This window comes from Ursus americanus, chromosome 8, assembly GCF_024610735.1.
Source record: "Ursus americanus isolate L20-20 chromosome 8, mUrsAme1.1.p, whole genome shotgun sequence".
Taxonomy (NCBI): Eukaryota; Metazoa; Chordata; class Mammalia; order Carnivora; family Ursidae; genus Ursus; species Ursus americanus.
This window is the reverse complement of record NC_142134.1, coordinates 45,678,152-45,705,988: the sequence shown is the minus strand read 5'-3', so window position 1 is coordinate 45,705,988 and position 27,837 is coordinate 45,678,152. Positions and strand designations below refer to the sequence as shown.

At 40.1% G+C, this 27,837-nt stretch overlaps 1 protein-coding gene across 1 annotated transcript in view; it reads right to left on the bottom strand.

Annotated features, from left to right (window-relative positions):
- The window catches only part of CORIN (corin, serine peptidase), a 234,581-nt gene that overhangs the window by 28,078 nt on the left and 178,666 nt on the right, over nt 1-27,837 (bottom strand). Inside the window, 5 exon segments of the mRNA XM_045815912.2 lie at nt 14,126-14,255; nt 15,336-15,446; nt 17,380-17,493; nt 26,056-26,163; nt 26,779-26,924. Coding sequence (XP_045671868.2) covers nt 14,126-14,255; nt 15,336-15,446; nt 17,380-17,493; nt 26,056-26,163; nt 26,779-26,924 — 609 coding nt within the window.

The following is a 27,837-nucleotide window of genomic DNA, read 5'->3' as shown; positions in this document are numbered from 1 at the left end:
AGAACCACTGCTCTAACTCATGAAACCCAAGGCAAGGCCCCTCTGAGCTGGGTCGATAGGCTATACTACACAGAAAAGCAAAAGGGTTTCCAGATTTGCTTCCTGAATTGTGTGGCCATAAGACACATATAAAAAAATGTTTAATTCTTCCTCTGTCCCGGAAATGAGAAGATAGAACTTATCCAGAATTCTAAACATCCTGATATTCTGAAAGGAAGGATATATATCAAGGCTTAGGTGAGCAACCAGGTCTCTAGACAGTTTGACCTATCCTTGTTCTACTCTCAGGACACTCAGTATTTAGTAATAGGACACTTAACACTTGTGTTATCATCATGTTGGGGTTGCTGACTTACAAATGAAGGTCAGCACAAATGCCCAGAAACCAAGGGCTTCTTTCCTTCTGGCAGCAAGAGAACAGGGCAGGAATTACCTAGAAATGTTACCCATTTCAGGGGAAGGACAAAGTTTGTCCTATCATGGTTATTGCTGGGGGAAAATAATCTGAGTTTTCAACCGCAGTATTAGCAGTTAGTCTTGAAATATAAATGCCTAGTATAAATGCCAAGATACACTATTCGCTATTCTAAATACCTCGTTCAGAATTTGGAACATTTCCACTAAACATTTAGCTATCTGAATTCAGAAATATTTTCTTGAATCCTGTCATATTATTATCTCTGTTTGGTTCCTATAGACATGTTAATATTAAAAGCTAAATTATTTTGTCAAGTAGAAGGGTGACCTGGAAATTTTGACAAAAAGGCACAAGAGGTTTCAAACAAAACATGAATGAAACTACTATAGAACCATTTGCCTGGTTTGATAGCTCAGCTTATGTTTGATAGAGAAAAACTCTCACCAATAGAGATGTTTAAAGGAGAGCATAAAGTCTGCGTTAATTTTTCCAGTAAACCTAGTATTTTTTTTAAAGATTGTATTTGTTTATTGTCAGAGGGAGAGGGCACAAGCAGGGGGAGCTGCAGGCAGAGGGAGAAGCAGGCTCCCTGCTGAGCAAGGAGCTCGATGAGATGCGAGCCTCAATCCAAGGACCCTGGGATTATGACCTGTCGAAGGCAGACGCTTAACCAATTGAGCCACCCAGGCGTCCAGTAAGCCTAGTGTTTTTAAAAATATTTTTACTGAAATCCTAACTGAGAACATATGATTTTATTCATTTGTCTGTCTCAGAGGTAGAGTATAAGAACTGTATTAGGCAATTACCTATAGGTATAAGTGACAAAAACTATCTCAAAGCAAAGAGGGAAAAGTTATGAAATTAAATGAAATCACAGTATTGATATTTCATAAAATTAAAAAATCAATGACACTAGGTGTTCTACGTTGATCTAAAATAATAAAATTATAACATGAATTAAAATATAAATTTATAAAACTATTAAATACATATTATCATTCTAGTATAAATTAGAAAATAAAATTAATAAAAATAAAGTAGTATTTAAAATAAACATTTCATTAAAAGTGAAAAAATTAGCCAATCATAAAAATTTTAAATTAAAATGTCATTTGATCATTTTTAAAATTCAACCTCATAAAGCAAACTGAGTAAATGGTATCAAGTTGAAAGTATACTTTTAAGCAAAAATGTCTACTTCTTTCAGAATCTATACCAGCTCAACTATTTCCTTTGGGCTATTTTATGTTCAAAAAATTCCATTGCTTTTTTTTTTTTTTAATGTTAGTCACCATACAGTATATCCCCGGTTTTTGATGTAAAGTTCAATGATTCATTAGTTGCGTATATTTTGAAAATTTGTAGAAAACCTTTTGGAATAATTTTTAAGATTATTTTTAAGAAAATATTTTATTGACTCAACATTTTATTGACAGCAACTGTGCTCAGTTTCAAAGAAAGTGTTTCCTGTTTGTCTTCACCTTCAGCTGATTGATAAAAAAGTAGAGATTTCCAGTTTCAACTACAATATGCCATTTTTTTATTCCACTGGTTCAGAAAGACTGTGAACCAGAGTAGAATTAATTTTTCTAACTGAAGTCTTGCTTTGTCAATTGCCCACTTCTTCCACTTCTTGAAAACTATAGAAGTATAGAAAATACACCTTTATTCAATTAAGACAAACTATGACTCTTGATATAAGATAAAATAATTCAAACTTCAGGGATTTAAAAAATATATATACATATATACTTCATGTATATATTCAGTTAATAGTTTTACACAAACAAAAAAATTCAGGATTTTAGCACCCAAAATAGCACTGGAATATCTCAAGTATCAAAAGCTAGAAATGTAATCAATCACTAAAGGAATGTCGATGGTCCTCAGGATGGCGGGTGCCAGGGAAACAAGTGTCCTCAGGACCCTCCATCTCTCATCTCCACTTCTTCTGTGAGAGGAAGAAGGAGGTGACGGGAGGGTGGCTTTATTGTCTCCATCTGACTTTTCCACAAACCAGGGGACAGACTACTTGCCCTTCTTAATCAAATCCATTCATCTTTGTGACCAAAAACGAAACAAGTCTTCTCTCCCAGCTCCACCTAAAATAAATCTTGTTGAGGGACTTTAAGTACCCAAAATCCAACTGCTGTGACCTGGAAGTGAAGTCCTTTGTTTGGTTCAGTTTGGGTTAGGTACCTACCCTCAACCAGTCACTGAGGCCAAGAAGAGTGGGTCATGTACAAAGATGGCCGCTCCCATTAGGATCCCAAGGATAGAATGGGGAGTGAAGCAAGTCTCTAAGGGGAAGGGATACAAGGAAGCAACATAATAAATGTCTGCTACAAGTGACTTTGACATTTTTTAGTTAAAAAGATTATTGTACCTCAGAATCAAGATTCTACATGTTCCTTTGTTAGTTTTTGGAAGATGTAGGAAGGGTAAAAGATTGAATGGAAATTAGATTTGAATTTTGTTTCCCTCGCCTCCAGTGATGTGTCTAGTAAGCAGTTGCTGTGGCCGAGGTTGAAGAGGTTGTTGCCTGTGTTCTTGTCTAGGATTTTGATGGTTTTCTGTCTCACATTTAGGTCTTTCATCCATATTTTTGTGTATGGTATAAGAAAGGTGCCGGGAATGGCCAGCAATCTCTGTACCGATGGATGAAAGATTACTCCAAACTTTGTTGTGAAAGAGAGGAGAAGGCAAGGGGATCAATGCTCAAAGACGAAGACCCTTTGCCCTTTTTTGCTCCCGCTTTTACTGGTCCTTCAGGATAATCACAAATCCTTATAAAGTAGTATTTAAAATAAACATTTCACTGTTTCGCAAGCACATGATGTGTGATAAGGGGTCTACTGGAACTAGGAGGATCTGTTTACAGGAAAGATACGATATGCTAATCTGCATGTTCTACGAGTTCTGCTGAACGTAGACTAAGGGACATTGCATACATCTTAGATCACAGGGCCTCTGTTTGGGCTAAGAAAGCTTTGGGGAAGGCAACTCCCTGCAGCATTCCTAGGGCAGAGTGGTCACGCAGGCCTCGGCATTCCAAAGGCCTACACCCTTCTCCAAAAACTTCCCCGCCCCCAGTGGCCTCTGTGTTACATTTTAGCAAGCCAGGTATTATGGCTGCTTTCATGCTCTACATTAACCCCAACAGAAAGGGGTCCAGTTTCATTCTCCTGCATGTTGCTGTCCAGTTTTCCTAACACCATTTGTTAAAGAGACTGTCTTTTTTCTGGGGCACCTGGGTGGCTCAGTCATTGGGTGTCTGCCTTAGGCTCAGAGCATGGTCTTGGCATTGTGGGATCAAGCCCCGCATCAGGCTCCTCCACTGGGAGCCTGCTGCTTCCTCTCCCAATACCCCTGCTTGTGTTCCCTCTCTCTCTGGCTGTCTCTCTCTCTCTCTGTCTAATAAATAAATAAATAAATAAATAAATAAATAAATAAATAAAATCTTTAAAAAAAAAAAGAGACTGTCTTTTTTCCATTGGATAGTCTTTCCCACTTTGTCAAAGATTAGTTGACCACACAGTTGTGGGTCCATTTCTGGGTTTTCTATTCTGGTCCATTGATCTGTGTGTCTGGATTTATGCCAGTACCATACTGTTTTGATCACTACTTTGTAATAGAGCTTGAAGTCCGGAATCGTGATTCTTCCAGTTTTGCTTTTTTTTTTTTCAGGATTGCTTTGGCTATTCAGGGTCTTTTGTGGTTCCGTACAAATTTTATGCAAGGGAAACCAAAGCAACTATTGGGACCTCATCAAGATAAAAAGCTTCTGCACAGAGAAGGAAATAATCAACAAAACTAAAAGGCAGCCAACGGAATGGGAGAAGATATTTGCAAATGACATATCTGATAAAGGGTTAGTATCCAAAACATATAAAGAACTTCTCAAACTCAACACCCAAAAACCAAATAATCCGGTTAAGAAATGGGCAGAAGACCTAAGACCTGGACAGGCATTTTTCCAAAGACGACATCCAGACGGCTAACAGACACATGAAAGATGCTCAACATCACTCAGCATCAGGGAAATACAAATCAAAACCACGATGAGATGCCACCTCGCACCTGTCAGAATGGCTAAAATGAACAACACAGGAAACAACAGATGTTGGTGAGGATGTGGAGAAAGGAGAACCTTCTTATGCTGTGGGTGGGAAGGCAAACTGGTGCAGCCACTCTGGAAGACAGTATGGAGGCTCCTCAAACAGTTGAAAATAGAGCTACCCTACGACCCAGCAGCTGCACTACTAAGCATTTACCCAAAGGATACAAAACTTCTTATTTGAAGGGGCACATGCACCCTGATGTTTACAGCAGCATTATCTATAGTAGCGAAACTATGGAAAGAGCCAAAATGTCCATTGACTGATGAATGGATAAAGAAGATGTGTGTGTGTGTGTGTGTGTGTGTGTATGCAATACTACTCAACCATCAAAAAGAAAGAAATCTTGCCATTTACAACAACGTAGATGGAGCTAGAGTGTATTATGCTAAGTGAAATAAGTCAGTCAGAGAAAGACAAATACCATATGATTTCACTCATACGTGGAATTTAAGAAACAAAACAGATGAACATATGGAAAGGTGGAAGAGAGAGAGAGAGAGAGGGAAACAAACCATAAGAGACTCTTAAGGACAGAGAACAAACTGAGGGTTACAGAGAGAGGTGGGTAGGGGATGGACTAAATGGGTGATGGGGATTAAGGAGGGCTCTTGTGATGAGCACTGGGTATTATATGTAAGTGATGAATCACTAAATTCTACTCCTGAAACCAATATTACACTATATATTAACTAACTAAAATTTAAATAAAAATTTGAAGAAAAATATTAGGTTTGACTTATGTTTATCAAAGAAACACTGGGTCAATCAGTGATTGTTGAAGCTGATATTGCTATAAAGTGAGTTGGATCTCAGAAGGAACATTACCCGGGCAGAATTGAAACAAACGATGCAGTCAGACGCAAAAAGGACAAAACTGATGACGATGGGGTTAATAAGGTAGAATGGAAAGGGAGAAAACACAATGGTGTTGTATTTGGCAGAGTTCCTTCCTCAAGCAGCTATTATTTTAGTGAGCGGAACAAATTACAAACATGTTAAAAATAATTCCTGATACTGCGCTTTGAAGAAAATGAAAGAAGCAGAGACTTGGTGAGGGTGAAAGCTGCTTCGATTAGGGTTGCCAAGGACCTTTTTAAGTCACTGATGTACGAGCTGAGACATGAACGATGAGATGGAGGGGATCATGTGAAAGGCTACAGATCAACATTCCAAGCAGAAGCAGCACCGAGGGCAAAGCCCGTGAGCTGGAAATAAGCTTGCAGTTTGAACATCAGTAATAAAGTCAGTGTGTCTAAAGTTCAGCAGATAAGTAGAGAATGCTAGGAAAGAGAGGAGGCAGGGGCCAGTATCTTACAGGCCAGAGTAAGAAACTGGATTTTGAGCCCAAACTGTATAAATAATAAGAAAAGACCAGTGGGTCTGCCATGCAGATAATGTCATGGCTGACCCACAGTCCTGCCTTGGAGGTAACAGCAAGCCAGACCTCAGCAGGTTTGAAGACAATATGCAAAATATATCAGATCTAAAGTTAGTCATCACCAGGAGTCTCCTGGTATAAGTTTCAAAACAAGTAAGCTGCCATATAAGGACTTCTAACAAAAATAGCACAGGCCTCTTGGGTCAGTTCCTGATGGACCGTCCAAGTTGTAAATCATGTTCTTAATTTCCCAGGACTCACTACTCATATTCATGTCCAATGGCAATGCTATAATCATTATGATGACTGGGGAATCCAAGGCTCCCAGAGACATTATGGAGATTGATTCTCCCCATTCTAGAATCTTCCTGTTCACATCAGCCCCAGTATTTTTGGCTAAAAGCTGAGTCTTGACAGTACTTCATTCTGGAGAACCATCTTTGATTTTAAAAATCAGGATACGAATCTCTTTTTCAATGATAAACTTTTTACCACAAAATGGAATGTAAGAGAGTAGAAAACCAATCTGAATAATTCAGGATCCCACATAGTTCTGTTCTAGTTAGTAACGGTGAATTTCTCTACACCACTGAGAGGTTTCCTTTTAATTCCATAAAATATTCATTAACTCAACTGACACAGTTTGAGATTCAGTTTGCTAACAAATATCCAAACTCTTGGCAGAGCCTGCTGTTAGTGATCATATGGAAATGCCTTTGGAACAACTGAGAGACTTACCTTGCTTTGTTTATTTAAGCCTCATACCCAGTAGTCTCATGAAAACTTAAAAAACACTTTTACTCCCTTTAGGATATAGCACTTTTTCAGGAAAATGATTCTTCTTCCTCACCCCAGAATAGCATGTTCCAGGGACCTGTACAGCCACACACTGGACTCTGTGATTTTCTTCCCACCCAGGCAGTCACTTAACCAGCAGCTTCTTGGAAATGTGTCGGATTTAGTTCCTTGTGCCCAAGCTACATGTCTGCCAGAAAAACTGTGAAGCCTCCGTGTGAAAGAAAATAACACTCTTGGGATTTGCTTCAGCTAACTTATACTTAGGATATGCCAAGCATCTAGTTATTACTATAACTGGCTTTTCAAAAAGTGAAAAACACTTCTATTGTTGGCCTGCATGATGACTTTTCCCCACTGCTGCACCTCCCCACTACTTTCTACTTAGAAGTGCCACAATGATGGGGCGCCTGGGTGGCACAGCGGTTAAGCGTCTGCCTTCGGCTCAGGGCGTGATCCCGGCGTTATGGGATCGAGCCCCACATCAGGCTCCTCTGCTATGAGCCTGCTTCTTCCTCTCCCACTCCCCCTGCTTGTGTTCCCTCTCTCGCTGGCTGTCTCTATCTCTGTTGAATAAATAAATAAAATCTTTAAAAAAAAAAAGTGCCACAATGATAAGATCATGAGGTGGTCCAGTATTAAGACATGCCACAAAAATCTCATGGAAAGCAATACTAAAGGGGATTTATGTGTAAGAAGCTGGCTGGCCACATCAATCAGGTCATGTTTATTGAATAACTGGGTGCCGTTGGGGATCTACTCGTCACACCCAAGAGGCCCTTTGCCTTTGCTTGGACTTGCGTCCTGGCACCGTATTTTTCTGTGACCTAGCAAAGTTTCTTGATCTATGCCTTAATTTTCTCACATGTAACGTAGAAATAGCAACACTAGATCATTACAGGATTATAATGTGGACAAATTGAGTTAATACCTATCAAGGACTTGGAGCAGCCTGGCACGCATTTAAGATTAGCCAGTACTAGGGGCGCCTGGGTGGCTCAGTCATTAAGTGTCTGCCTTCGGCTCAGGGCGTGATCCCAGAGTCCCGGGATTGAGCCCCGCATCGGGCTCCCTGCTCCACTGGGAGCCTGCTTCTTCCTCTCCCACTCCCCCTGCCTGTGTTCCCTCTCTTGCTGGCTGTATCTCTCTCTCTGTCAAATAAATAAATAAAATCTTTAAAAAATATACTACTTTGTATAACCTTTCTGGGAAATAAAGAATAAAAAAATAAAAGTGATATATGGCATTGTAGTATTAAGAGAGAAATTGTGTAATACTAATTTTTATGTACCACAGGAAGTTCAGAGGGAAAAAACATCATGCAGATGAGAAAGTCCTCACAGAAGTCATAGGGCTTGAGTGAGGCTTGAGGATTTGGAAGGAAATGTATGGACACTTATGGACAAAGAGGCAGAAGCAGGAAGGAATGTGCCCATGGAACACGGATAAAGGATAATCCAGTCTTGAAAGAGAAGGAGCATATAAAAAGGATATGAAGTTAAAGAAAGATAAACGAGTTCATGGTGAACCCACGAATTGGGGAAAATAATCCAAACTTATTTGATTAAAAAGAACAGGTGGAATGAAAGAAGAGTTTTGACAGAAATGATTTATTTTTGCCTTAGTCTATTCAAGCTTCTGAGAAATTACCATAGACTGGGTAGCTCACAGCCAACCAAAATTTATTTCCCACAGTTCTGGAGGTTGAGAAATCCAAGATCAAGGTCCTGGGAGATTTGGTGTGTCTGGTAAAAGCCCACTTCCTCATTTATAGACCTCCGTCTTCTTGCTGTGTCTTCACATGGTAGAAGGGGTGAGGGAGCTCTCTGGGGTCTCTTTTACAAGGATACCAATCCCATTCATGTGGGCTCCACACTCATGACCTAACCACTTCCCAAAGGCCCCACCTCCTAATATCCTCACATTTGAGATTAAGAATTAACATATGAATTTGGAGGAACAAAAACATTCAATAGCAATTGAACATGATGTTCCTACTTTGGCAGGTCTCTTAATAACTTATCCATGGGATACTGATTGCTTCTAGGAAATGGAGCCACTAAACATCTCCTAACCCTACTTCCCCCACCAACCACTGCTCACATTTCTTTGCTCCTCTTTGCAACAAAATCCCTCCAAAAAGTTCTATACTATCTTTTATTTCTCTCTTTTCACTATCTCTTATGCTGCCTTTGCCCCACTCACTCCACTAAAACTGTCATGTAAATGACATGCACATTGCTGAAACCAACAGTTTTCAGTCCTCATTTTACTTGACTTCTCAGCAATTTTTGATATATTTGACCATTGTCTTGCCTTGATTCACTTTCTTCCCGTGGTTTCCAGAATATCACATCCTCCTACCCTATTGGTTGTCCTCTCTCATCTCCTTTGGCTTTACAACTTCTCTTCTCCCACCCTTTTAAGATCAGGGCTTGGCCCTTGGTCTTCTTATGTTCTATTTCTAAACTTACTCTCTTGGTTATGTCACCAGTCCCATAAATCTGTATCATCTGTATCCAAGTGACTTCAAATACACAGCTCCAGTTCAGACCTCACTAATAAAGTCCAGACCTGAGCCTTATAAGCATATCCATTTGGATGTCTAGTAGACATCCGAAAATTAACATGTCCAAAACAGAACTGGTCTTTCTCCCCAGACATGCTTCATCTGCAGTATTCCCCAAGTCAGTTTATGACAATACCGTCTTTCCAGTGGCTCAACCCAAAAACCTTTCAGTCATTCTTGACTCTTCTCAATCCCCAGTTAACATCCAATCTGTCAGGAAGTCCTATTGGCTCTACTTTTAAAATATATTCAGGATCAAACCACTTATCGCCATGTTCTCTGCTACCATTCTGATCTGAGTCACCAAAATGTCTCACCTGGATTACTTCGATGGCCTCCTAACTAATATTCCTGCTCCTACCCTTGCCTTTCTATAGTATATTCTCAATAACAACCAGAATGACCTGTTTCAGTCAGATAATGGCTATAATAAAAAGTGAATAATAACAAGTGTTGACAAGGATATGGAGAAATCAGAACCATCATGCAGTGCTGGTGCAGCCCTTTTGGAAAACAGTTTGGCAGTACCTCAAAAATTAAAAATTTGACCTAATAATTCTAGTCCTAAGTATATACTCAAGAGAAACTGATAACATATGTTCACACAAAAACTTGCACATGAATGTTTTAGTAACATTTTCATAAGAGCCAAAAAATGGAAACAACTCAACTATCCATCAATTGATAAATGGATCTTCGAAGTGTGGATTTGCCTATGCAATGGAATATGACATATTCAGCCATAAACAGGAATGGAGCGCTGATACATACGAAAACATGGATGACCCTTGAAAACATTATACTAAGTGAAAGAAACCAGACAAAAAGGGTATATGATTATATGATTCTGTTTTTATGAAATGTGCACAATGGGCAAGTCCCTACAGAAAGTAAATTAGTGTTTTTCATGGGTTTGGGGAGAAAGAGTGGGGAGGGATTGCAAAGAGGCATGGGGTTTCTTTTCCAAGTTGAAAAGGTTAAGGAATTAGACAGTGGTGATGATTGTACAACATTATGAATATATTAAAAATAATTGAATTGTATACTTTTAAAGAGTGAATTTCATGGTATGTGAATTACATTGTAATTAAAAAAAAAAAAAGACCACAAGATTTTGAGCATATTTTCTATGGTTTACTTGCATAGGACCAGCAATCTGGGCTAATTTACCACTACAGAGGATTAGTCTGTCTTTCAGCTTCATGGAAGTCCATCAATAAGTCAACCATCCTTACATGACAAATGAAATCTGAAGTTGGAAGCTTTTTCCTGGGAGTACACTTAAGGAAAAAAAAATCCAATGTAAATCCTTATATCAGGGACTCTTAGGTAATATAATTGAGGCCATCTTTGCGGTTTTGCCCAAGACAAAAAAACATTCTTTGGAAGGATGTTGCTTCTATTGATCAACTCTAAAAGATTAAGTCATAAAATCAATTTGCGACTAACCCCGTGAAGGAATTTTTACCAAAACAGAACAGCCTATTTCCAGATGATCTGGTTTTATATAGAGATAAAAGTTACGAAGCCAAGAGACACAAAGAATCACAGTCCCTTAGACCAACTTCCTCAAATACCAGATGTCTCAACGAGCATTTGGCAAGTATTAGAGGGCATTCTGTATTTGTATTGTTGATTAAATAAATGTCCATGTGTTTTTAATATTGGACGTGTAGGTAGCAAAGTCAATATACTGTCATGAGAACTTAGGAGTTGCTTTATATCCTTGTCTAATCAAATTAGTCATCATATTTCCAGGCTGGGGTAAACTCAAGATATCTGCAGATGAATAATGAATCATGGAACACTACATCAAAAACTAAGGATATACTGTATGGTGACTAACATAATAAAAAATTATTACAAAAAAAAGATATCTGCAGATGGGGGCAAAAAGTTTTTCAGATTCAGCAAAGAACTCTAAATCTTCTCATTTGGGCAAGCACTTTGTTGAGAGCTGAGCATTTCTACCGTTAGACGTGGAAGGCATAATTTGGGTCTGAACAACTCCAAGTGCAGGTATTTTTTAATCAACTGCCCCTATCATGAAAGCATTTCAATAGAAGCCCTGTAACACATGTAATTCGGTATAGAGCTGCATTTTTTATGAACTAGCTCCAAAATGGACCCTCCCCCTCATTTGGAGTTAAAGTAAATTAGTTTTGGAAACTATATTACAATGCTTTTCTCTAGAAATGTTTACTGAATTAATAAATGAATGACGAAATAAATGTATATTATAGTATCAAGATAATACTAGAATTGAATATTTTTCTTATATACTTTTAATCGGTAGGACATGTGCTATGCCCTACATGAACCATTCTCAGATGACAAAAAATCTGGAAGTTTTTTCCAACTTTATGTTTCAGATTGTTTCCTCATGTGTCTTCCTCACTGCATTAAAAGTTCTCAGATGATGTTATTTACTTTTGCATCCTACACACAATGCCTACTCCAGGTCAAAACCCATCAGCAGATACTTAAGAAACCAATAGGAAAGAGATACTGAACACAACTAGTTGGAGTTGTGTTTTAAATTTCAGGTTTCTGATGTGGCATATTATGAAGGTACAAAGACAGTCACTCCACTCCAGAAGCTAAAGGAGGACAGCTATTCCCTTTACCCTCCCTCTGGCAGCTGGACTGTAGGTCAATAACAAGTCACGGATAGACAGACTCTTCTGTAGGGACTCTGAATCTGGAGGAAATGACTCAAGGTGCAGGGTTACTTAGAGTTTGAGGCATTAGTGGCAGAATTGTGAATTTGCAGCACAGCAGCTGATCTCCAGAGACAGTGGTAACAGAGCAGATTCCTACTACAGACATTAATGCTCATCTTGCCCATTATCTTGGTTCCTGCCCCAGCCTGGCTCTCCAGATTTCTGTCAATTCATGAGCCACCCAAGTAAACTGAAGAGTAAACTTGAAGGCAATCAAAAAGTACAAAAATACTAAGATTACCCTTCCTACTCATTTCCTGGGAAGACTTTTCACTACTTACACATTAACTCAGGCAAATTATGGTTATGGTTTTCCAGCCACACTGCTCTCTCAGATTTTCCTAGCCTTTCTGTGAAATAAAGTTCTCTTTAAAAAAAAAATCTAAATGTCCTTTCAGATTTTAAATGTCTAATATATTGAAATAACATTTTCCCACTTTTTTAAGGAAATGGAGTGACTAAAGTAAGAAATTTTTTAAAAATCCAATACTCATACAATAGCCAAAGCTGGAAACCATCAAAATGTTCATCATTACATGAACAGATTTAAAAATGTGGTGTGTCCATGCAATGGAATATTTTCCAGCCATGAACAGGAATGAAGTGCTGGTCCACAGTTGCATGAAAACATTATGCTAAGTGAAAGAAGCCAGATAATGGAGATGGTTGCACAGCTTTGTGAATATACTAAATGCCACTGAATTTGCACTTTAAAATGGTTAAGATGCTGAGTTTTTCTGTTATGTGTATTTCATCACAATAAAAAAATGTAAATCCAATATGCAAAAAAAAAAAAAAAGAAGAAATATCAAGGAGAACATTTAAAATAAGATCCCTTCTATTTGCAATAGAACAGCGTGGCTTGTCAAAAGAATTTTCTGCTGGCAAAATCCTTGTGGTTGCGACTTTCCCTCAGAACTCTCAGTAGAATTGTCAATCATTGTATAATCAAGTTTTCATAATAAGAAATAACCCGTGTCTTGGTGAGAGGAAAATAAAGCTCATTCAAAAGGCTTTTCATTTATCTCTAATCATAATCACATCCCATTTCATTTAGACACCATAAGGATGTTGTGAAAATGAAGTATAATTTAATGGATCTTGGTAAATATCATTTTTCCACTCTGGCAAAGTCAAAAGGTCTTTTCTGATAGAATAGCATCAGCTACTCAACTTTCCAAAGACGTAGGACTTTACATGGGAAAAAAGGGCTGAAGATACTGGGATTTAGGTCATTTTTCAAACTGGGAGAACAAAAATGTGCTGCTAGTTGCTACCCCAAAATTGGATCTCGCGTTATTGTAAAATTGTTTCAAGTTTGTTCAGTGGAATCCTGGGAAATGACATTTACTCAATTTTTTTATTCTAGAATTTTAAAATCCTTTATCTTTTATTTCTATCATTTCCACATTTCCCCCAAATCTCACATACATCAGTCATTGAAAAGAAAAAATATGTGAATACACACACACACACACACACACACACACACACATATACATCTAAGACCCTCAATTATTGCTTTCCATCCCCAATAGAACTGAAAAAGAAAACCCCATGAAATAGCAAGTATCCAACTTTCAAAGTATCGATCTCTGTTTGTATCAAAGCCAGAGTTAGTGTCTTTTCATTCTACTAAGGAGCAAAAATGGTCAACTCTCCCCTGATTTACATTTCCTGAATTACTTAGGGTAAATTGAAATACCATCAACTTTAAGTTCTATTTCTCAACTTATTAAAAAATGTGTGTTGCTTAAAAAGTTATTTTCAATAAGCTCTTGGGAGAAAAACCTCAAGATTTTCCCATCCAAGTTGCTCGGAAGAAACCATCATCATGCTGTCACAAGTATGGAAAGCATTTCCTTTCAGAAGTAGTTAAAATACAATTATTTCATTTACTTGTAGGGCGAGGCTTTATCAAAGCAGGTTGCCCCCCACCCCAGTCTCTTCAGAGCAGGTGCCTGTAATTAAATGTGGTCCTCTCACCTGATTCATTTCCCGTGCTCTGGAGGGCTCTCCTTGAGAGCACTAACTCACTCTGCACTCATAAGGAAGACATTATTGCCAAGTTCCGCGAAGCCCTCTGAGAAATTCATCAGCGCTACAAACTACTGACCTTACCCTAAACCCATCTGCTTGCAGGCCAGCTGACTTAATGTCTCCTGCCAGCCATCCGCACACACGTGGTGTTCCACGGCAGATCTGTGAGCCATCAGGAACGAAGAGGAGCTCACATTTTTAGAGAGGGTCACTGAGGAGGACAAAAAAAAAAAAAGAAAGAAAGAAAGAAAGAAAGAAAGAAAGAAAAGGGAAAACCCTAATTAGAAACCAAATGCTAACTCTACATGCTTTCCCTTCACTCGCATACATTTGTTTTTACTTATTTTAATTAAGAACCATGTGGTGAGTGCTTGCCCTCTGCAAAGCACTGCTCTCGGTGTGGTGGAAGACTGAAAAAAATGAATTAGAAATGTTCTCTGCCCTCAAGGAACCACAAAGTTAGAAGACAACTAGAGGCGGGGCCCCCTCCCACGAGTTTATCCAATGATTTGCATAATTCTGAGTTAGTTGTACCTTCATTCATATCATCTCCTTTCAAGAAAGCACGTGAGAAGGCAAGGGTATGGAAGCGATGTTAAGTTAGGATTAATTTGGGGTGTGCACTAATTTCCATTTTATAAAAGAGCATCCTCTCTACTTAACACGCCACAGATTACTTGTGAAACACCGTGCAATTAATCACAACACAAAGGATGATCGTGCTTGGGCAGAGGAGGCCAAGGACTGAGTGAAGAGCCCAGGGAATGGAAGGAGCCATGAGTGTGGGGCTATCGAAGTCATCAAACTCAAGGTTACAAATTGCAGCCCTGGAGGTACTGGCGGGAAATGCCTTTAAGTCCTGTCCATGTAAGGAACTCGCTAGTCGTCTCATTTGGATCTGGAGCAAGACTACAGGGAAGATGGAAGATGCACTTGAAAATCCTATTTCAGGAGGTGTCGATGATACAGAATGATGGAATATTGGTAATTGTTGAAGCGGGGTGATAATAAAGAGTTTAAAAATTGTATTCTAGTAGTTACAGGGCCATAACAATTTGAACCTAATGTTTTTACATATCACATAGACATTTCAAAGAGCGAGATAACTTAGGGGGAAATGTTCTGTGAGTAGGAAACAACGTATAGGAATCACTACTGTCAGCTCTTGTCATCGTTAAACAGAACAGGTGAAACTGGTCAGTAAACTCTGTGAAGTCACTGAGGACTTATTACGCTTCAGTGGCTGACGGGTGTTAGAGTGCGCGGCCCACAGGGGAAACACACAGCTCACCACAGTCCCACTCGTCAGAACTGTCCGAGCAGTCGGCTTCCCCGTCACACCAGCGCTCACGGGACACACACTCATGGTTGGTGCACTCGAGCTCGTCATCGTGGCAAAAGGCTGGCACCGGAAACAAGAAGCGAGAAGACGGAAACATTTCAGAAACAGAGTGATTCTCACTAGCACGCACATTACCATCTGTCCGCAGGAGCGTGGAAGGAAGGGGAGCCGTGGTCACTGGGGCCTCCAAACAGCTATCAAGACAGAGTAACGGAATTGGTAGGAACTCATATCACAGAGGCCAATCTATACAAACAGCAAGCATTTAAATAATGCCATCATCTCCCCCAAGTCACTGGATTGTCTAGTTCTAACACTAGGATTGAAAAAGTGGTACCCAGAGCAGCAGAAATTCCAAAGATTGAGAGAACAGGATCACAGTCTGAAGTGGCATGAGCTGAGGACTGGGGCTGAGTAGAATGACGTAGCCACAGGATGGAAACAAGCTCTGTCCACATATTGGATCATGTTTATTCTTTAAAAATCTCTACTATCAGAGCCCCTGGGTGGCTCACGGTTAAGCACCCAACTCTTGATTTCAGCTCAGGTCATAATCTAGGGGTCATGAGATCAAGTCCTGAGTCTGGCTCTGCGCTCAGAGGGGAGTCTGCTTGAGATTCTCTTCCTCACCCTCTGCCCCTCCCCCGCTTGTTCTCTCTCTCTCTCAATTAAATAAATCTTTAAAAAAATCATAGTGACACTCTTTAATTGCCTACCTAATATCCATTTCCCTTCTTTCTCCTTTTTTAAGGTAACCTGATTTTGTTCAGGTCCCCACAGCCCCAGAAGACCCTGATTCGTGTCAGTGGGACATGGCATTTTCTAACTAGAACTATTTTCGCCTGGGTAATGTTATTAGTCCAACAGTAAACATGTGACCCAAGACCAGAGTTTTGGCCTACCATTTCATGGGTTGTGCTTTCCAAGATAGTTCGTACCCAAACCCTGCTGGCCAGATCATGCATCCTAGTCTCACACAGGGGCAGCCTAAAGGAAACAGCATCTTTTTCTAATTGGTTCTCCCTAAGGGGTGCTTCTTTAGGTGTTATCTTTTCTAATCCACACAAAGACCCCTGAATGCTAGCTGGAACCTTGCTCAAAGTTGGCCAATCTGAGTGATATTAAGTGATATTCCAGACATAAGGGTGAGGTCATCACTCCTCCTGGATATGTTCAAGGAAGCGTGGCACCCCAGGTGCTCTTGGCCGCCATCTTTTGACCCTCGTAGATGGTCAAGCTGAACTAAAAGAATCACAGAAGAGGTGCTGAACCCCCACATTTGGCCTCAAGAATCCATCCTGTACTTGACTTCTAAATATGATAATACAAGACATATCTGATGCATGTGATAATAAAATATAATAAATGTCTTCACTGTTTAAGTCAGTCTGAGTTGGGCTTTCTGTTACTAGTAGATAAAACATCTTGAGAGATAATTTTCTTTTTTTTAGTTTAAAAAGTGGTGGCCATTCATTTAGAAAATGTAGAAAAGACAGAAAAGCACAAAAATTTAATAATCCCACCACCCAGAGATAATCATTGTAAACTGTTTCTTGGGACCATCTGATCTTTTTCTATATGTGGGTCTATGCACTTTAAAAACTTGGGACAATAGCGCACATAATACTTTGCATTTTGTTTCATTCAACTAATGACGTGTAATGAACCCAGGAGGAATTATTCTTTTAATTTGATTTTTAATGTTTGCATATTATTTCATTTTATGGTTGTATTTTATGTTCCCTCTTTTTGGATATTTGGGGTGTTTTAATTTTTCTATGTGATAAATAATGCTAGAATAATATCACCGCGCATATAATTTACATACGTTTGATTATGTCCTTGCATGTATTTTTGTAAGTGGAGTTTCGGTCAAAAGATCTGAACATAGTAAAAGCTTTTAATGCGTGTTTCCAAACTTCAAGTTTATATTCAAAATGAGCGGTATTTAACATAAATAAAGTTGTGGTGACTAATGCAGGTAAGCACTTACAACAGTTCTTCTCATCCATGCCATCAGGACAGTCTGGGAACCCATCACAGATGACTGTATGCTTCAAACATTGTTTATTGGATGGACATTCCCAAAGATCTCTCTCTTTACAGCCTGGAGACAGAAGAAAAGGTTATTTGCAATAGACATAGATATCAAAATAATGATGAATTTGATCAAACAAATGTAGAAAAATTATAGTACAAAGGCATGATTTCTTTCTTCCTAAAAAGTCTTGACTTCCTTATACCATGAAAAATGTAATTTTGAGAGTAGAAATACTCAATAATCTCCATACTACAATATAAATAGGACAGCTCTCCTAAGAGAAGATCAAAAGTGACATATAGGAAATGGGAAAAAATGAAAAAGCAACTATACATTAACGCTCATTTTTAGCTGTTCCTTTTGCTTTCTGAGTCAGTTTGCCATAAGATTCATCTATAAAATGATGTTATGCTTTTAAGTAAATATGCCAAAACCTAGTGATTTAAATGCATATTACCTTAAAATGTAATTTCAGTCAACAAATGGAAAGGCCATCTGTGCGTTTAGTAAGAGGTGGCTCCTAGGCCAAATACCTATAAAACTAATATAAGAACCAGGTACAAAAGCTGTCACCTGAGTAACAGAGTCTAAGAGATCTAAGGAGATCAACTTCATCAATTAATTTGAGAAATGAATGTAATTTGCACAAGATCAGGACTATAAGCTTGAACTGTAATTTGCCTATGAAATAGCAGGAACTTGCAATGAACTTAATAAATGCCATTTCAATCAAATGCAGTGCATTTCACACAACTGCTAAAACATGTCAAGAGTCTAATGCGTTCTCGTCACTCCAGTGGGATTGATGGTCCTTACCAGGCTGCAAGGTGCATCGGGGAAGAGTCCCCATGACATTCATCTTTGGGTTCCCTTCCCCTCCCCCATGCTGCAACACCAGCTAGCACTCGGCTGGCCTTCGACACACGTGTATTTTAAATGGAACTTCATTGCATGTAAGGAACAAAAAGTCTCTCCCCTTCCTGGGAAAAGATCATCTAGTTTAAGGTGAGTGAAATGCAAAGCAGTGATCAAATCAGGACTTTCTTAAAAAATGCTATTTCCCATTTGACCTACTACAAATAATTCAGAGAAATTTTGTAGATGATTGACTCGTATTTCTTGGAATCCATTATAAGAAAAAAATCCTCTTTTCTCAAAATTCTCATTGAAAATAGTTATCAAAACAAGTCACTAGAAGAGAAATTTTTATTATGAGCTAAAATTAGATTGAAAGTGTTTCACCATTCAAAAATAGAGGAAATAAACAGTGAGAGTATTTCACTAGCTCTACATCTGGAATGCTCTTAGGCCCAGCAATGTCTATTCCAGGAACTCATGGGGATTTTATTTGGAGTCTCAGCTAGCAGCAGATACAGACATCATCTGGTGTTCTGTCAATAACAGGCTTGTCACAAACCACAGCACTCGCTAGTAAAGAATGAGAGAAAACAGCATGAGCCTTTCTGATTATTCACGTGGTACCCTTCCTAAAAGTCTGAAGAACTTGGACCTTTGGAATGAGCTGATGAAAGACCACAAAAGTAGATTTTCTGGGACATAAGTAAGACCTGCATCCTTAATAATAATAATAATAATAATAATAATAATAATAATAATATAATATTCATTATTCACTATATATCCACATTATAAATATTAGTTTTAATTCTTATAATACCACAATGTCAATATTATGATCATTATTTTATGAGTGAGGAAACTGAGATTTAGAGAAAATAAACTCTTCCAAATCACAGCCTTAAAGAGAAAGATCCAGTGGAGATGCAGGTGCAAGCCCTTAGCTGCAGTCCCCTGTAAACTGAGAACGAACAATGCGCGTGAGGGCTAGAAAGCAAGGCAAGGACAGCGTTAGAGTCAGACACCTGAAGTTGAATCCTAGCTCCAATTTCACTAGCTGTGCGGCCTTGGATAGTTACGTAATTTCTCTGAACCTCAGTTTCCATGTCTCTAAAATAGTAATAATCATGCTTGCTACAGACGGTTCTAAAGATTAAACGAGTACCCAAAAGCATAACTTCCCCTTCTATATCTTCTCTCTTCTTTTTTTTAATAATATTTATTTTGTTATATTAGTCACCATACAGTACATCCCCAGTTCTTGATGCAATATCTTCTCTTTTCTAATAAAAATTTGTGTGGCCTAATGCCCCTTTTGTGGAATTACAGTGAGCATAAATGAAGTAAGATGAAGAGGTCAAGACATTGGTCACAGGGAAGACAGTGTTATTATTTCATGAAGAATAAACAAACTGTCCCTTTAAAGTGACATCTTTGGTGTAATTATGTTTTAAATGTATGGTTTAAAGCAAGGAGAGTAGGACTCCACTAAAAGTTAAAGACAGGTATGGATGGGGCAGGATGTTTCATGCAGCTGCAGGTTATGAAACCAAATAATTGTTTATGTCAGAATCACAACCACCCCAGCGCAGAGATAATGACAACACCCACGGTGTGTTGCTAACATGACCAACTCGCCCCAGTTTGCCCAGGACCTGCCCATTCTGAGCACTAACTGTCCCTCATTCCAAGAACCCCCCACAGTCCCCGGGAAACCCGATGTTTCTTCACACTAAGTGCGCTAAGCTTTGTGCTGGGTTCTCCACTTACTCAATCCCTCGTTTTCACAAAAACTCTGGGATGCAGCAGCCTTCCCCGAACAGAGGCCGGTCCCACCTGAGCTGGGGCACCTGTTTTTCCTCTGTCTTAAGAGTTGTCATCACAGGTAAAGGCAGCAAACCACCCCAAAGCAGCTGCTTCTTGTACTGGAAGAATCTCTCAAGCAAATATAGGGTGAGGAGGTACGCTCATTAGGTCTGCTAATTGGAGCTTCATGAAATAAAAAAAATGTTTCCAGGGAGGAACGGGTCAGAAGAGCAAGGGGCAAGATGAATCTGGGTCCTGGACTGGCTGGGGCTGGAAGAGTCTGGATCTGGCCGTCTTGGGTCCACGGCAGGAGCTGCAGCAGCGAGACTCACGCCTAGCAGGTGTGAAGGCCCCTCCGGAGCACGCAGCCCTGGGAGACGGAGCCCCAATCTCAAGGGCCAGCAGCAGCCCAAGCAGAGGACCTGCCTCCTCCCCATCTCAGGCCAAACCATCAGGGGCAGCAACACCAGCGCAGACCATAGGGCTCCCAAGTCCTCGGCAGCCTCTCCCCCTCCTCCCCCGTTTAGGGGTGACACCCCATATCATCCCCTTCAACATGCGCTGGCCTAGGACCCTACGAGGAGGCGGGATGGGGTAGCAGAAAGGGCTTTCAACTACAGGCTGGGGGCCCCCATTTGGTGACTAATCCTGGAGACAGGGCGGTCTATCCCCAGAGAAGCACAGCCTCCAGGAAGAGACACCACCCTGCGGCCTGTGTTTACTCCGCAAACCAGGGATTTCGCCCGGCTCATGCTTTGGATGTGACATGCCAGCCTGCTGTCCTCCGCCATACACAAGACCTTGGGCTCCCACATGCAAGACCAAGCAAGACAGGACCCCTCCCCTCCAGGGAGATCCCTGGGTGACTTCGAGGGCAGTCGCCTCCTGCATATCCTAGCACTGTGGCAGATGGGGGCTTAGGTATTGCCTCCTGAGGAATGAATCAAGCCTGTCATAAGCATTCCAAGTTTGGGAGGATCAAGTGAGTGCTCCCTACATTTTACAGGTGAGAAAACGGAGGCCCAGAGAAATTAAGTGACTGGCCGAAAGTCACACAGCCTCTGTGCACTGAGTTGAGAATTAAATCCAAGGCTAGGTCTACACAGAGCCCTGCCCGCCATTTCAGTCTGCCTGGCCAAGATGCCAAGTAAGAAAGCAAAGCAATGAACCAAGTAGCAAAATACCTCAAGGGAAGGAGAATGTCTTTTCGTTAACATGGAAAATTAAACCCTACCGAGGGATTAGAGATCAATCCTGAAGAGTCATCCTGAAGGCACATCTGCGGGTCTCTGACATGATGTGGACACAATGCCTCTCACTGTTTCTGCTACTCAGAGCAGAGTCGGGGTCTTCCACAAGCAAAGAGAAATCAGGCATGGAGACTACTGTTTGCTAAAAATGCCAGGTGAGGCATCCTCTGTGAGAAGTTATACAAATACCATTAAAGAGTCCAAATGGATAGAAAAAAAGGTCTCTTGGAAAACTTTTAAAATCAAGCTGTACAGCCCACAAATATTAGAGGCTTTGAACACAGCCTAAAGGTGCTTTGATCCCAAGAAAAGGTCATATTTAAAGATTTTATTTTATTGGAGCCCTAGAGGAGATCAAAGATAGATGATGAAAAGATTTTTAATCCTTTGAAGATAAACAGAAAGGCACTTAATGACGCTTGGGAATTTGTACTGTTGTCTATCTTTCTCCATACGGTGTATACCCTTTTATATAGAATAGTGACCAATTAGTAATTGTGATGCTGTGTTTGTGTAATAAAGGGTTTTATTTCCCTAGTAAATATAATGAAACTGTCTTCGCTATATTCTCCTTTCACTGCCCCCATTGAGAAGACGTGCTGCTCACACCACGGCCCAGGTACCCCCTTGCTTCTGCTGGCAGCCCACCCAAATCGGGGACACAGGCTGAGCAAAATCGAACCTCAGTCTCACCCACTCGAATCTCTGCATGAGGGCAAAGCCCAGAAATGTAACCCATTGTTATTTCCCTCAGCTGTCCTTTCTTTGATGCCATTCCTGTTCACGTCTTTGACCGGATCTTCACCCTTTCCTTTACTGCTTAGCTATCAGTGCTTGGAAAATGGTGTGTTGAAAATCAACTTGTCATCAGGTTGCTAGTTTTACAGACAGCTCCGTCTACAGAGCATCTATGCTCAATGAACGGCAAACCATCAACCTTTTCTAAGACAACGAAGTTTCTTCTGTGCTGACACGGTGGTGACCCTGTAAATCGCTCCCACTTTTCAGGCTTCCCTCCCATGAAGCAATTCTGGAATGATGTGTTCAGATTTGCATAATTCTTCCAAATACTTGCTGAAAACATTTCTGATACCGACAGTGTTTTCAACTGTTGTTTACATTAGCAATTACACAATCAAAACAACCTCAACAACAAAAATGTACCACAAAAGCCAGAGACCCCTCAGAGCAACATTGCCCATTGCTAAAGGCTAATGCATATACAGGTATCCCCCACTTCTCGAAAGTTCGCATCATGCTGCTTCACTTTTACGGAAGGCCTACGTTAGTAACTGTTTCCGCTAACCGAATGAAATCCAAAGAGGATTTTCCCTTTTATGAAAAATAGCGAAAAAGGAAAATAACTTCAGCGTTTGTTTGGCAGTGAGGCTTTACACAGGCAGCGTGCACCCTGAGCAGCAAGTAGCGCCCCCCGGCTCCTTCCCCGAGAACTACACTCAGCTTCTCAGCCCCAAGCCACCATAGGTTTGACCTTGTGAGCATCTCTGCTTTATCAAGATTCATTTTGTACATCCATGAGCAAGATGTGTGGCAGGTATTAGAAAAGCCTAAGGGAGGATATTTTTAGGACCTGGGAACAGTCAAAAATTTTTCCACGTAAATTAATGGTATTTGCTTCTTCACTTGACACAATTTTGGCTTATGAAGTTTTCAAAGGAATGCTGTCCTTCTGGATTGCAGGGAAAATCTGTATTTTAAAAGCACATTTATAAACGGTGTGCTTTGGCTACCATGTTTTCCTTCTGCAGATTTGCCAAAGAAACACAAAAAAATTTCCAATACCCCAATTATTTTATAGATAAATGAAACAAGTATTGTTTTTGAGAGGAAAACCCCATACTGTTTTTAGAAGTTCTGAAAGATCTTCAGTGTGTGAGACTGAATAGTTAATTGCCACATTACTGAGTAAGGCCCAAGCCTTTAAATGCATTAAACTCCACAATGGACAGAATAAATCAGAAACACGTGAAGCTTGGGCTGAGACCGAGCTTCAGTGGAGCTGGCATTTGCACCGCCAGATGGTACCACGCATGCCCGTGGAAACAGAGGAACAACTGAGAAAACGACAAGCGGGAACTGGATGATTTCTCAATAGTCCTTCAGTAAGCCCCCTTCAGCGTGACTTCTTCATTTGTTTTTAAGTGTCTCGTTCTCCCAGAGCACCGGACATGCCCGTTCAAATGTGTGCATACATCCCAAAGGAAAATATATGTAAAATTTCTATCATCAGTCACTTTGAAAAACTTAATGAGAGTTTCTCATAAGTGAATACTGTTGGAGCAATTAATGTAACTCCAAATGAATTCATTTCTCTCCACTTTTTTTTTATAATGATTTTTTATTATATTATGTTAGTCACCATACAGTACATCCCCGGTTTCCGATGTAAGGCTCGATGATTCATTAGCTGTGTATAACATCCAGTGCACCATGCAATACGTGCCCTCCTTACTACGCATCACCGGTCTATCCCATTCCCCCACCCCCCTCCCCTCTGAGGCCCTCAGTTTGTTTCTCATAGTCCCTAGTCTCTCATGCTTCATTCCCCCTTCTGATTACCCCCCCTTTCTTTATCCCTTTCTTCCCCTACTGATCATCCTAGTTCTTATGTTCCATAGATGAGAGAAATCATATGATACTTGTCTTTCTCTGCTTGACTTATTTCACTTAGCATTATCTCCTCCAGTGCCGTCCATGTTGTAGCAAATGTTGAGAACTCGTTCTTTCTGATAGCTGAGTAATACTCCATTGTATATATGGACCACAACTTCTTAATCCATTCATCTGTTGAAGGGCATCTCGGCTCCTTCCACGATTTAGCTATTGTGGACATTGCTGCTATGAACATTGGGGTGCATATGGCCCTTCTCTTCACTACGTCTGTATCTTTGGGGTAAACACCCAGTAGTGCAATGGCTGGATCATAGGGTAGCTCAATTTTTAACTTTTTAAGGGACCTCCACACTGCAAAATCATTAGCCATCAAGGAAATTCAAATCAAAACCACACTGAGATACCACCTTACGCCAGTTAGAATGGCAAAAATAGACAAGGCAAGAAACAACAATTGTTGGAGAGGACGTGGAGAAAGGGGATCCCTCCTACATTGTTGGTGGGAATGCAAGTTGGTACAGCCACTCTGGAAAACAGTGTGGAGGTCCCTTAAAAAGTTAACAATTGAGCTACCATTTCTCTCCACTTTTAACTTTCCATGCCTAGACCTCAGTCTCAATGGTGCCGCCAATATACTGAGTGTTGATGCGATTAGACCACTGACTCTACCATTCTGGTGCACCTTTAATGGTGTGAATAAAGTCTTGATAAAAACTCATGGCTCAACTAGAAACCTGACATTGTAGGGTCATTTAACCCTATAGTGCTTTGAATTTCTTTTGCAGAATATATTCAAAGACTCGGACCATTTAAAACTAAGTTTTTACGTTTCTCAAATATTTAGTCCCCTACCACATATTCAGGCCTAGCCACCCCAGCAGAGTACCATGTAATCTCTTTAAAGTATCAAAGATAATCCATTTTAAATTGCATCTCAGAATACCATAACCCACTGCAGTCATCGTTTAGCAAACGTATCCAATAGATTCCCAATAAATCATTTATATGGGATATTCCATGAGTTTGGATTTATTTCTCTACATAAAGACCCCAAACAAGCAAACAACAGTAGCTTCTCAAAACACTGGATGTTCTTCTGTAACAAAATTACCCCCTGGCCATTGTACCATCATTCTGACAGGTCTTATTTTCTAGAGGATGCACTTGTCCATATTTATAGCAACTGATAGAACTTCAGTTTATTGCTTGTGACATTTTGTCTAGACCAGAAGGGCAATGTCTACTATGTAAAATTCATTTTGGGAAGCAAGGCAATATTTCATACTTCAAAGGCCAAAAGAATAAAATGATTTCAAAGGATGTATTGCCCTTTGTGCTTTTAAAGACAAAGGGTGTCAATTCGTTTGTAAGCGGAACAAGGTAAATGATCATAACCAAACTATTTTTTGGATAGCCTTTCAATCATTTTGCTTTCCTCCAGAATATTGCTTAGTAAAGAGCATTGCCTATTTTCTGACACATTCTGAGGTTACAACTACAGAGATTTGCAGGAAAATAAAATGGCAATTAGCTCCACTCAAATTACCATTGGCGTTTCTGGCCTTTCCATTGGTGATTTTGGAACTCAATGCAGAAACGTCAGAAAGAGTTTTATCCTTTGCTGACAGAGACAAAATCAGAGAGGCCATGAAAATGAATTCCAGTAAAATTTGAATGCTGGACCTGAACTCTGTCTTTGTGTATCTAGACGCCTATTTAACAACATGGAAATCATATGCAAAGACACTATTATTCTGACGTTTAGACAAGTGACAACTGCTTTATATCTCCGATAATAAAAGTAATCCCTTGCATTTGTGAAGTGCTTCTCCTTTTACTAAGGATTTGCGCATATATCATCAAGGTTATAAATAGAAGTATAATTTAGGGAAAACCAATAGAGTTAACAGGAAAAACACCTATTGATTCCTACCTTGTCATCTGGTAATATTAAAAGTAAACGCATTAGCATTCAATCCTCATCACTACTTATAAGTGAAGAGTTGACATTTTTAAATATAGTCCTTTACCCTAACCGGGCATTCTTGTATATTCAAGAAAAGTGTCATCTCACACATACCACAGTTTTCTTCATCACTATCATCATCACAGTCGGCCTGGCCATCACATCTTCTGGAAGCCAGAACACACCGTCCAGAGCCACACTTGAAGTGACTAGGTGAGCATTCTGTTCAAAACAATGAGCCATGTTATTTTCAACAGACAGAAAACCTGGAACCATGAGCTCATTTGTCTATTTACGTGTGGCTCCATGGACAACCATGTCCATTCAATGGATTGCCAGAGCCTGAAATAGCCCATGGAGCCCATGCTTCTAACTACCCAGCTGCCCTTAATGTGTCCAAAGTGTTTCCTGTTCTAATCCTTCCACCAGTGGTGGGCAGGTCCCTGATTCCATTTCTCTACCTGATGATCCTATGTTGCCAAGGCCTCTAAATGCTTTTAAGCTTGAAGTAACCAGGGCTTGATGCTCACCATTACCCTGAGGACCCCTAGTATAAAGCAGCATGCACATATAATGGGGGCTCCATGAGTTGAGTATGGTTAAGATAAACACCTGGAATATTAAGCACATCCCTGCAATTTATTTTTAAAATGAAGACAAGGTCTAACAGATGAGCACCAAGTTTTTCAATGTAACCAAGTTCGCAGATTCATTCACCCACGCAGCCTGATTGACAAAGAGAACAGAATAAGAACACTAACAGCAGAGAACCTTGAGAAGGTAGCTGATAGGGCCATCCGTGTTAGATAGCCCATGGTAATTAATTTAAAAATTCACCTTCCACAGCTTCATCAGGCATGAGGCAGGTTTGGTTGTCTGAATTTTCCTCTGGAAATTGACTGCAGTCTGTGTCTTCAGGCCACTGTAGGCCCACGATCCCAAGGACAGACTCACAGTGTTCTTTGGAGTGCTGGCACAGCGCTCTAAGAGAGCAGGAAAGGTAAAACATGAGAAGCAGAAATAGCTAGACCTGAGACGGTATGTTAGGAATATATGTAGGGTTTTAATCCTGTGTGAGTGTGGGTCTCTGTGTGTCCGGTGTTTGTATATACCAATACGTAGAGACGCACAGGTATGTAATTGATATTTGGGAAGACAAAATGAGTACTACCTCTCTCTACAAAGGATGTGCATGCCAGCAACATATTTTCACTAAGAGAAACTTCACGACAGAAATAGCAATACAAGTTTGTTGATATATTTCACATATAACATGATGGAAATTTAAGGTGGAAAACATGTTGATTTGATACATTTATCTATTATAATGTGATTGCCATGTAGAGAGAAAATCTCTATCACATCTCATAATTATCATTTCTCTTTTGTGGTTGGAATAATTAAGATCTAGACTTTTAGCAAGTTCGATGATTATAATACAATATTGTCTATATTCACCATGTGGTGCCTAAGATCTTCAAGACCTTCCTATCTCCTAATAGCAAGTTTATGCCCTTGAGCAACATCCAGGAAACAGACTCTCCTCTTCTCTTTATCTTTCTCACTCTTTGTCCTTCAAGAAGACACATTCTCCAATGTTTTTATTCCAAGCCAGGAAATTCTCAACGTGTGTGGATCGCCTGACACCCAGAGTCGCGGCCTCTATACAACAGTCTCCACCTGAGAAGTGTCTCCCTCTGGGGCCCGCCACGGGAGCTGTTTCCTGTGCCAACCTGGCTTCCCTAAGGCGTGGGCATCATCACTGCAGCTTAGACCGGTAGTGTTGAAAAGCTTGGTACTTGTCCCAGTCCCATCCCTACTGAGCCCAAGTTGGTTAAAATAAAGCGTGTTTGCTTCTTTTTTAAACAAAAGATAGACTAAGCATTGTGCTAGGTA